Below are 12556 nucleotides of genomic sequence, written 5' to 3' on the forward strand. Positions count from 1 at the left end.
ATGATTATAATACTACCATGTACTCTCAATTGTGCAAAAATTTGTAATCCAAATTATTCACTGATTAAAACTATGTGGAATACTATCATTGAAGCTACTATTCTCACAGTCCCTGCAGCTGGAGAGCTCAGTCTCATACCTGATATACTAATGATCCCAACTGAGTGACCCATTAATTTTAGCAGCTTCAATTCACAATCCAGTTTTATTTAGAATAAACAAGACTCAAGATTAGAGAGATGGGAAAGAGGATGTGGGAGAGGGCGTGGGAGAAATAGACATAGAGAATGGGGAGGAGGTGATGCATAGGGAGAGGGGAAGGCGGAGGAGAAGGACAAAGAGGGGGGCAAGGAAGGGATGGCAAAGAGGGGAGGAAGGAGTATAGAATGTATCTTAAATTCCTGTACATATTTAGAAACTACAAAAAAATTTGCGGGTTCGCTAGTAAACTAGAAAACAAGGTGGTTCTCCACATGTTTAGAAAGAAATATATGTAAAACACTAACTTAAGGGGAGGCACAGAGTGATAAAACTGGGAATAACTTCCATGCTACTAAATGGAGCCACAGATGGTAAAAATTGTAGGGAAAGGCAATGAGGAAATATCCAACAAATAATTGAGGACATTAGGTGTAAGTGCTACTTTGTGATGCAGAGATTACCACATTGGACGAAATCATGATAGGTCACATCAAACCAGTCTGAAGACAAATGAACTTCTTCCCATGCCTTCTTCCCCCCACCCCAACTGCCGAAAGTGTCGTCCAATTACTATCATAAATACTTGTAACGGTATGGGAAATGTCATTATCTTCAGCTCAGATGTATTGAAATAAATTAAAGATGTACCGTTGTTAAGGAAAAAACTCATGACAGTGGCTGCTTAGAGTAGTCCTGTCATATATGATACACTAGAGACCTGCAGGTATCTTAATTCAGAAACTGTTTTTTTTTCTATTCCGAATCTTACTGAATAGCTTAAAAAAAATTGTGTTCGGATTTTGTTTCACATTAGAAACAATTTTCCATGCTTTTCTGGGTTAATCATCTTCCTACATAATTACTATTCATTGACCACACTTTTATTACTGTAATTTGAAAGAAGCGCTGTTCACCATATAAAGGTCTCATAGGAAGATGTGTTTTCTAGTCTGGAGCCTGTGACAAGAACTGACCAATAATTTGCAGCTTCTCCTCATTAGCAGCACTTCTTCTTGACCACAGTGAAGCTGAAAGTTCACTTAAGTGTGAGATGGTGTTTATTCATTGATGTACGTGATGCCAACAATTTAGTTAACATTAACACACTCTTTTATTCGATGTGAAGTTCAGTTATTTATTACAGTGACCAGTTTTTTCTGTGTAAATCTTAATAGTGCAAGTCCATGGGCTATCACATGCTATTAGAGTTTGAAGTAACATAGTCTATAGTGGCACAAAATAATTTTCCTATTTATACAAAAATACCACAGCTCTCAGTTATGACAATACAGTTCAAATATAGCACAATCCTTTGGAAATTTGTTAAATACAATTACACTTCAGTGGTTCATTTAAGTGAGTCCATTGCACGAATAACTGAGTCTAACAATATTTCAATGTGATAACAATAGTCCACAGTGCTTGTGGATCACATCACAGTTCAATTTGAATGTTAATTAATTTAGGTGTCTAAGATCACTCATACGTAATTGAACTTCGAAGTTTGTGAATTTTGCACTAAACAGACTGTATATCTTTGTATGCAGAACATGTGTAATTGAGTCAAAGAATGAGACCTATTCACTTTCAAACAGCAGGTAGACTATTTTGGATGGCACTTTACTGCTTATAGGTAGGTGTAAGAACAAACTTGCAATGCTTTGAAATATGGCTAGATTGTAATTTACTGTATTTGGTGATGTAAAAGAATTAATAGAATTTTGCATTACTGAAAATGTTACTATTTACAAATTTATAAAAATACATAGATACTATTCTTCTGCTGCTTTGTGAAACCCCTCATTTACACGAATTATGACTCAGTGCATTAATTAACCAATGCTAAGTGTTAGATTTTACAGAAAAAATTGGGTAGCAAAAATATGCTGTCGAAGTCCAGAACCTACCAATGAATTTGACTAAATCTGCAGTGGCAAATACTGGTGGGCCAGAAATTTAAGTTTAATTATTTTGGAAGATAATGAGCTTTAGGTACTTTAAATTAATTTGTAGGACGGTGGGAATGTTTAAGTTGCAAATGGTGTGGGGTCACTTTACTCATATGAGTAGTAGCTCACAAAGTTTTTCATGTCTCAAACTATAGTGCTAACTTCAGTGTAACTTTTAGTTAACTGTATCCTACTAAAAATTAATTATGAAGATGGAATGGGAACACTTGAAATAATAATCTGAATAACAAATTGCAGTAAAATTTGGTACAAACAAGGACTTGAGATTTCTGAGTAGGTGTCCCAAATCAATAAGTAAATGTATTGGAAATAAGATAAAAATTAGCAAAAATGTTTGGTTATTTTTGAGAGTAAAAAATATAATAAAAGGAAAATATCCACCTGCATTGTCACAAGCTTTGCCATTCATCCTTTTTGCAGTCTACAGAGTCCAATAAACCCAACAAAAACCAGTTATAGGCAGCCACACATAAAATGGTTTTATGAAAGAGTGAAGGAATGTGAAATGGATATGTAAAAACTGAAAATAAACCAAGGGAATCTGTGCATGTGATTATGTATAAAATAACAAAACAGTGATAAAAGTTGATTCTAATTTGTCATTGGTATTTCAGCCTGGCCCTATTCCTGGCATGCGACCTCCCATGGGTGGTGCCGGTCATGTGGTCCCAGCCCCCAAGACTGGTGGTACAATGGGAATAATTATGCCCATGTATACAATTGGAATTGTCATTTTCTTTATGTATACCATAATGAAGGTAGGTATTATTTTTGTAGTGGTACTTTGGTTAAAAAATCATTTTTAAAACAAAATGTGGTGTCAGGCAGTCACACATTACCAGATGAGTGATAGATGGTGCATAGCAACAGTTAAAGTTGAGAAAATCATACTACCACTTGTCAATGAAAGTAATCCATTTTTAAAAATGTGGTGTCATTAGACAGATAAAAAAATCTACTCACCAAGTGGCTGCAGGAGTACTCACATGTATACGCATTAAAATTCACAAGCTTTCAGAGAAAATGGCTCCTTCTTCTGACAGAAGTTTTGAAGGGGAAGGAAGAGGAGTGAAGGAATGGACTGGTGAGGTTTAGGAAAAGAGATTGAGTTTTGGAAAGTCACCCAGAACCCAGGTTCTGGAGTGGTTTACTTGACAGGATAAGGAAAGGCTGATTGTTGTGGACTGCTGCACTGGATGAGATTTGAAAACCTGAGAGCTCCCAGGGTGGAAGGTGGATTAATATGCAAGGCAGAGATTACTGTCAAAACATTGTACATGAGGTCATAAGATTGAAAAGCTAGGTGCATTATATGAGATATAGGTGGGAGGAGGACAACAAAAAATAGAGGTCAGAAAATGAAAGCTGTAGGAAACTAAAAGGGAGTTCAGAAGGGAATAGTTACTATGAAGAAATGCTGATACCAAAGAAATTAATGTAGATTAAGGTCAGGTGGATGGCAAGAACCAAGGACATGTTGTAGTGCCAGTTACCATCTGCAGAGTTGTGAGAAACTGGTGTCTGGGGGAGAAACCGGGTGGTGTGTATGGTGAAACAGGCACTGAGGTCATGACACTCATGTTTTAGAGCATGGTCTGTACCAGGATATTGTGTGTGGACAGTATACAACCTCTTATACCCATTCATCCTAGCTGATAACTTGGTGGTAGTCATGCTAGTGTAAAAGGCTGAACAGTCTTTACATGATATCTGGTATAGGTGTCATTTCACAGGTGGCTCTCCCTTTGATATACTATATGTTCTGCCAGTTACAGGGCTGGTATAGGTGGTGGTAGGAGGCTGCATAGGGCAAGTGCTAGAATAGGGACAGTTGCAGTGGTAGGGGCCATTGGGTTGGGAAATGGGTAGAGGAGCAGCATAGGGTCTGACAAGGATATTGCAGATTTTGGCAGGTTGATGGAAAAACTACTATAGATGTAGTAGGTGAAATGTCTGACAGAATGGACCTCATTTAAGGACTTGATTTTAGGAACTCATAGCCTTATGGAAGCAGCTGATTAATACATTGAAGACCAGGATAATACTGACAGACAAGTAGTGTATTCCTATCTTTTTAGGGATCAGCAGTACCAGAATTGGACATGATGACCAGGAAATCAGCTTTTGAACTAGGCCGGTCTGGTAATTACATTTAGTGAAGTCTGAAGTGAAAATGGTTAGCATGACTACCACCAAGTAATCAATTGTTGTATATTGTCAACACACAATATCCCGTTAAAGAGCATGCTCTACATGAGTCATGACCTCAGTGCCTGTTTCACCACACAGGCCATCTGGATTCTTCCTCCAGACACCAGTTTTCTAGAACTCCACAGGTGGTAACTAGCACTAAAAGTCCTTGGTTCTTGCCCCCATCTGGCCTCAATTTGTGTTAATTTCTTGTCTCTGCATTTCTACACCGTAACTATTCCTGCCATAACTCCCTTTTAGTTTTCCACATTTTTCATTTTCTGAGCTGTCTATTTTTCATTGTCTTCCTCCCCCCATATATCATCCAATGAACTCAGCTTTTCGCACTTATTAACTCGTGCACTTTATTTTGGCAATAATATCTGTCTTGCATATTACTCTATCTTCCACTTTTAAGCTCACAGGTTTTTAAACCTCGTTCAGTGCAGTCCCCAACAATCAGCCCTTTCTTCTCGTCCTTTCTGGTAAGTCTTCCTGAGCTGGGGTTCTGGGTGACTTTTCTGAATTCTACTCCTTTTCCTAAACCTCACCAGTCCTTTTCCTTCAACCTCCTTTCTGCTAGAAGGAGCCACTGGCTCCAAAAGCATGCAAATAGTAATACCTTTTCTGTGTGTGTTCTCCTGCCGCTGCTTGGTGGATAGGTTTTTCATCTATCTAATTACAGTATACTAGCATTTATGCTTTCATTCATGTGCTTATGTACACTACTTCTATGCAGCCATGGAAAATCTGTTTGTTGGAGGGTGAGAAGAAAGTAATCTGGCACCAGAGGGGGGAGGGGGGTGGTGGCAAGTACTAGTAAGGAAGTATAGAGAGGTATGCACTTTCAGCAGTAGTGAAGAATTGTGATTTAACACTGCTAACTTGTGTGAGCAAGTGGTGGACACTAGTGGCAGAAGTAGTGTAGGAATGAACTAAAATATAATGCGTGTTGCGTATGTTGTGGAAAACCTTGGCGATGAAAATAAGTATTTGGTGAGATCACTCATCATGGGATACTAAGAGGTAATTGTATCCTTGGCAAATATAATATTGAGTTTATGGTCTGGGTGGTAAGTACAATGATGATCTGTGACTGGTTTGTGTTGGCATTGGGTTTGTGGAAGGTAAGGGAAGAACTGATGTGGAAGATGGACCTGTATAATAACTGGGCAGTATATTCTGTGTTAATGCTCTGGACAGGTTGCCCATGTGCTGTGTACTTGGATAATTTCTAATTCCTATTGAAGGTGTGGAACAATAACTAACAACCTTAATCTACTTCACTTTCTCTCTTCCTTCCTTTCTGCCATTACAAAGACCACAAGTCAGCATGTTTTTTTTTTTTTTTAGAAATGTTGCTCACAATTGGAAACTGGGAGGCAATACAAGGGCTTAAGATGTAAAAATACAACAGGGAAGCTCATCGCATTTGTAGTCACAGCTAGTCAGGGGTTTAGTGCATTATGGAAAGGCAGATAATAATATAAATTATTAATAATAATAATAATAATAATAATAATAACTGTTCTCTGTTGCTTTCCTGAAATAACCAAAGTTCTCCCTCTTCACATCAATTTTGACCTATTCCCAAAGTAATCTTTTATTTGTGAAAATGTCTGTAACATAAACTCCTTGCTGGCAGATAATAAGAATAAGAAGTCATCAAAATAGTAATCATACTCTTTTACTGTATGGTGGTGGTAGACTTGCACACAGAAAAAATTGCAGGAATCTTAACTTAAAATATTTATTATAATGTCAGTGGAATGCGAGGTTACTGTCACGTGAAATTGGTGCAGGTGAAATTGAAGTCCAATATAAAAATGAAATAGTTAAAAAGGCGGAAATAATATACCAGTTCAACCAGTACATGGATGATAAGATACACATCTGACATGATGATGTATGCCTATTTGGATGAGAGGAGTACTCTTCATTACAAGAAAAAGGTAGCATTCAACACACTGTCAAGAATGGTGCTGAAATTGTACATATTAAAGTACTTAATAAAGGAAAATTCTCTCCATATATCTGCTTACTGTAATGGTAAATAAAGCCTTCGGAGTGGAGTCATCACAAGAAAAACATTTAAATAATGATCCTAGTGGTTCTCCATGTTAGAGAAAACTTCCAGAGGAAAGACTCAAGGCACCGTGTATACTCCAGTGAAGGAAGAAAAAATTAACTGTTTGTACAATGTGTAACAAGGGGTTATGTGGTGAATGTTTTCCGAAACATAAATATTGAGTGATACTGGATACATCAGAATACTGTAATGTTCTCTTCAAATAAATAATTATTATCTTTCTAAATAATAACACAGATTTCATTTTCCTTCTATTATTTTACTGAAAAATGTTTATAGATTCTATGGATGGTAGTAAGCCGTCTTAAATTAATTCAGTGATGGGTATATAGAAACATTAAAATTTACAATTTTTTGAAACTGTTTGTTCGGTTTGTCGTAGTCAAGTAAAGTTAATGTATAAAAAACTACGACAATGTGAGTGGCTCAAAATAGACTGCATACTTTTGAGGGTAAGTGCTATTTTTACGTATTTCAAATCAAGTGAAGTACCGTATGAAATTTTAGTTTAAATAAAACACAGCATAACAGTATAAATATGCCTAACGTTTTTGCCACACGGCACTCAAATATGACTGACTGCGAAAGAGTAAAATACATATAAACACTTGTTATGAAAAAAACTAAAGTAAGTACTGTAATTTGCTGAGTCATTTATGCTTAAATGCCAATTTCTCTCTGATAGAGCACAAGTTCATAAGTAAATGATAACATTTGTAATATTTTAACTCTTTCAAGAAGGGCAATTTCATTCTTGCATGTTACATTTCTCAGGTATATGCATCTCATTTTTTCTCCTGGAAAATGGCAAATATCTGCCTTCCTCCCTTATTTTGTTTGAATTTGCCATATGGACTTTACCCATATGCAATAGCAAATTCGTGTAGCATATTGTTACTATCTGTGCAGGCAGTTGCTTAAGCTGTTTTGGATCCTGGAATACAGACAAGTATCTCATTGTGTTATTCAATCTCATTGAAGTTGGACATGTGTGCAGAACAGTTGAGGAACAAATGCCGAAAGTGAAGCAGAGTATTAAAATAAAATCTGTGTGGTGAGAGAGTATTTTTGACTGCTGGCAAAATATGGTATTGTAAACTGTGTGACATAAGAGTAACTGTGGATAAGTCATTTAATGTTCAGCAGCATGCGGTAACAGAGTAATCCAAATATACAATACAACAGATTGAAAACTGAAAAACACTATAGCAATAACTAGGGGAATCCTGACAGTCTTATTCACCATTCCGTGAAGAATTTTGTACAGCATTCCTTTGTGGTGATGTTTCTTTAAACTGTTCCATCCAAAATATGGTGAATTCTTAGAAATACACAGGTGAATATCTTTCTGATTATTCCTCATTAAGAAAAGCACTGTAACAAATCAGACAGTGGGTTTCAAATAAAAAATGTAGGTAACAGTTGATGAAAACGCACTATCTGAAGATATATTGCACATGTCATTTATGGTAACTTTGCAAAAGATGGTTCAGATGAAAAGTATCTAATAAACTGTGAACATCTATTATAAAAAAAAAAAAAAAAAAAAAAAAAAAAAAACATTCTTCCTCCATTAGTAAATTGTTAATGGACCAGGAAGTGCCATAAATCCCATGGGTGTTAAGCATGACACTGTGCTACTCTTCATAACAAATGCTGCGCCTGTATGTGCTGAAAGTTGCCAGTTCATTAAAAGCATTATACAGTAAAATGATGCGCGTGACTTGTTTAGTTCACTTCTTACAGGAAATTGCAGAAGAGATTCATTTTAAATTCAGTAAAGTTGACCAATTTATTGGGTGTGTCAAAAAGCTATTTTTGAAAACCCCTTAAAGTGCTGCAGTACTTAGTCTTAGCCTATTTTGACAAGATGGAAGCTGCAACTATTAGTGTCCCGCTGCGGGTTCGGGGTTACGAATAGGCCCGCGGTATTCCTGCCAGTCGTACGAGGTGACTAAAAGGAGTCTCAAACGTTTTGGCCTTATATGATGGTCCCCTCTTGGGTTTGACCTCCATTTTTGCAAATTTCCCTTGTTAGTGCGTGCCATTTGGGGAAGGACGCCTTACGTGGTGTTTTTCTATTGGTCCATCACGCACCACCATCTTGCATGCTATCTATTGTCGTGTGGCGGGATTTACACCCAACGTCTTCTGGGTTGCCTCCTTCTCGTCTTGTGCGCAATCCCCTTCTTAGCGCCCACGACAACTGTGGACCCTTTAAACACCTAAAATACAGCACGGTAGCCAGTCTGTTGTGGTGGGGTCATGTACGCTCTTGGTGGTTGCCCCCTGACCACACAGTGATCACACTACAGATGCCAGAGCTGTTTCCTCCCCATGCATGCCAAGGAGTATGTGCCTATCTTGTCTGAGGCATAGGGACTCCGGGCAACGGGATATTGGCCGGGTACCCATTGCTTTGGCTGGGTGGCGCCCTTGGGGAGAGCCCTCTTTTGGAGTAGGTGGCATCTGGGCAGATGTGGCACAATGAAGTGCAATAAATCACGCCAAGCTGGTGGTCGCACAGCCACTAGCGTCTCTAAGCAAGGCAGAGTTGACTTTGATGCTGCGCAATATGACCCTCAGTCGTTCCCCTCTTTGGCTGTGCTGTGGGAGGGACGCAGATATAGTGCCAAGCCGGAGCCTTACGTACCAGAATACCTTGTCTGCGGCAGGACTGACGGTGACTCCTTTCTTACGACGAAGCCTCTGTTTTTTGTGGAACACCTGGAGGATAAGTTTGGGGAAGTGGCGGGGTTGTCTAAAATGAGGAATGGGTCCATCCTCCTCAAGACGTCCTCGCCAGCCCAGTCACGAGCGTTACTCTTGTGTGAAAAGCTGGGTGATGTCCCTGTTACCGTCACTCCCCACAGTAGCTTAAATATGGTCCAGGGGATTATTTACCATCGTGACCTATTGTTGCAATCAGACGAGGAGCTGAGAGCCGACTTGGAACGACGTGGTGTACATTTTGTCCCTCGTGTACATAGAGGACCCACGACTAACAGGGTGGCCACCAGTGCCTTTATCTTGGCCTTAGAGGGTGCTGTATTGCCCGAGAAGGTCAAGGTAGTGCTTTACCGTTGTGACGTCAAGCCATACGTCCCTCCCCCGATGCGGTGCTTCCAGTGCTGGAAGTTTGGGGATATGTCCTCCCGTTGCCCATGCAGCGCCACATGTCGAGATTGCGGACGCCCCTCTCATCCCGATTCTCCATGTGCGCCTCCGCCTGTATGTGTCAACTGTGGGAACACCACTCTCCATGCTCGCCGGATTGCCCCGTTCTTCATAAGGAGCGGAAGATAATGGAATTTAAGACCCTGGACCGGCTTACTTATCGAGAGGCAAAACTGAAATTTGAAAGGTTGTATCGTGTTCCCCTTCAAACATCTTATGCTGCAGCCATGTTATCGGCAGTTGTCGTCTCATCTGTGCTGCCCTCAGTGGGCCCTCAGGGCTGTGCATCTCTGTCTGCCCCCCTAGTGTCTGGGGGCAAGCCTTCCTCTGTTGCCCCTTTAGCAGTTGGGGGCAAACCTTCCTCTGTTGCCCCTTTAGCAGTTGGGGGCAAACCTTCCTCTGTTGCCCCTTTAGCAGTTGGGGGCAAACCCTATTCTGTCACTCCCCCCACACTTACTTCGGGAGTGACGTTCTCAAAAACCGGGGAGCTCGATCCCTCCCCCTCCTTCTCCGCCAGCGTTGCCTCTGCCGGTTACTCTCTCGCGGAAGGGGTCCCCCCTTCATGCGTTTCTTCTCCTACCCAGCCGGATGTCAGCCAGTGGCTGAAGGTTCTGCCACCAGCTGGTCGTAGGGCTTCTGCGTCGTCGTCAGCCTCCGATGCTCCTTCAGAGAAGCTCTCCCAGCCCTCTAAACCAAAGGATAGACGCGAGAAGAAGGAACGGAACGTGTCCAAGAAGGATGTTCCGGCGGCTTCAGTACCGCCTGCTGTAAATAGTTCTGGCTCCGGGGATAAGGTGGAAATCCTCGCCTCTGCCGCGGATCTCGCCCTCACGGAATCCTCGGGGGCCTTTCCTATGGATGCAGCTGACTCTCCCCCGGTGGCGGCCGTTGGCTCTGAGGCACTGTCTGCCTCTTAGTTGCCTTCACACCCTGCCAGTCCCTTCCTGTTTCCATTCTCCAGTGGAACTGTGGCGGTTATTTCTGCCACCTGCCTGAGGTCCGGATGTTTCTGAGTGTTTCCCCTGTTCTCTGCATTGCTATTCAGGAAACTTTGTTTCCGGCAATGTGGACCCCACAACCCTCTATGGGGTGGGACTGTCTCCGATGACCGCAGTCATGCCGTGGAGCATGTGTTGGCTCAGCTCAACCTTAGCCTCTTGAACACCAGTGCTCCCACGCGTTTCAGTGTGGCCCATGGCTCGTTCTCGGCCATCGATCTCTCTCTTTGCAGCCCCAGACTTGTCCCGTCCTTCCACTGCAGAGTGCATCCTGGCCTGTGTGGTAGTGACCATTTTCCCATCTATTTGTCACTGCCCCAGTGTCATTCTTCTGGGCGCCTGCCCCGCTGGGCTTTCAACAGGGCTGACTGGCTGGCTTTTACTTCCGCTGCCACCATTGAGTCTCCCCCACAGGATGACATTCACGAGGTCGGTCGTGTCTTGACCACATCAATCATTTCTTCGGCCGAGACTGCCATCCCCCGCTCTTCTGGACTCCCTCAGAGGAAGGCTGTACCCTGGTGGTCGCTGGAGATTGCTGAGGCTATTCGCGACCATAGGCGGGCTCTCCAGCGTCATAGGTGGCATCCGTCTCTGGAGACCCTCATCGCCTTTAAGAGGCTCCGTGCCTTGGCCCATCGTCTTATCGCATGGCGTAAGACCCTGGCGCTGTCTGCACGGACGCTGCCGCCATGCTGACCACCTTGCCGCGCACTTTGCTACGAGCTCTGCGACTGCAACTTACTGTACTTGAAATAAAATTTTTGGATTTCTTCCTTCTGCCGTAACTGCTACAATAGTCAGAAGTGCCACTAGGGAAGCATATTGAACAAGTGAAAGAATTGTGAATAAATTAGGAACTGAAGCTTCCTGACAGATTAAAATAGTGTGCCGGACCAAGACTTGAACTCGGGAACTGTGAGAACAGGTCATGAGTCGTGCTTCAGTATGTCAGCTGGTAGAGCACTTTGCCTGCGAAAGGCAAAGGTCCTGAGTTTGAGTCTCGGCCTGGCACATAGTATTAATCTGCCGGGAAGTTTCATATCGGTGCACACTCTGCTGCAGAGTGAAAATCTCATTCTGAAATTAGAAATTGTTTATAGTGAAGTGGGAAGAGAAGTGTCAAAAAAAAATGGAAAGGTTATTAAAAAAAAAGAAAAAGAAAAGAAAAAAAAGCAAAGGTATCGTGCACTATGTACCTTTGTCATTTTGTTGGATCATAACTTCTCTCTTACTCCTTTGATTAGATTCAAAGGGTATTGTCCATTTTAAATACTAAATCTTTTGTAATTGAAAATTTGCTCAGCATATTCGTAGTAAATTGCAATCCAGAGCTCATAAATTGAAGTAAAAATGAGAGTAAACAAAAACAATCATAGGTTAACTGTGTTGTCATAATTTTAATAAAAATCGTACAAAAACATTAAATTTTATTGTTTAGCTTGCTTCTCATATGCATTTTATTCTTAAATAAACAGTTCATTATCACATACTGTCTTACTGATTTATTTCACAACAGAAATTTTGTCTCCTCTAATATTTTAGGCCAAATATTTTATGTCTTTGTTCATATTTTTGAAAATTTTTGCCACAACAGCATATTTTTTGTGCATATTATGGTGAGTTTTAGATCATAAAAATCCTAGCCGAAGTCATGAAGAAGGAACTAACAGTTCTCAAAGATAGGGTAGTTTTTCTACTTTCATGAGCTGCTCAGAAACAAATTTTGCACAGCCTAGTGAATTTTCTTTTTCTCTTTGCCCTTTTGACTGCTGGACAGTGCTATATACACTCCTGGAAATGGAAAAAAGAACACATTGACACCGGTGCGTCAGACCCACCATACTTGCTCCGGACACTGCGAGAGGGCTGTACAAGCAATGACCACACGCATGGCACAGCGGACACACCAGGAACCGTGGTGTTGGCCG

General features: G+C 41.1%; 1 protein-coding gene across 15 annotated transcripts in view; it reads left to right on the plus strand.

Annotated features, from left to right (window-relative positions):
• The window catches only part of LOC126272912 (ABC transporter F family member 4), a 202419-nt gene that overhangs the window by 15570 nt on the left and 174293 nt on the right, over nucleotides 1–12556 (plus strand). For all 15 annotated transcript variants that reach the window (XM_049976184.1, XM_049976177.1, XM_049976189.1 and 12 more), the window contains one exon: nucleotides 2786–2929. In XM_049976184.1, coding sequence (XP_049832141.1) covers nucleotides 2786–2929 — 144 coding nt within the window. The remainder of the gene's footprint in view (nucleotides 1–2785; nucleotides 2930–12556) is intronic.

Source organism: Schistocerca gregaria, chromosome 5, assembly GCF_023897955.1.
Source record: "Schistocerca gregaria isolate iqSchGreg1 chromosome 5, iqSchGreg1.2, whole genome shotgun sequence".
NCBI lineage: Eukaryota > Metazoa > Arthropoda > Insecta > Orthoptera > Acrididae > Schistocerca > Schistocerca gregaria.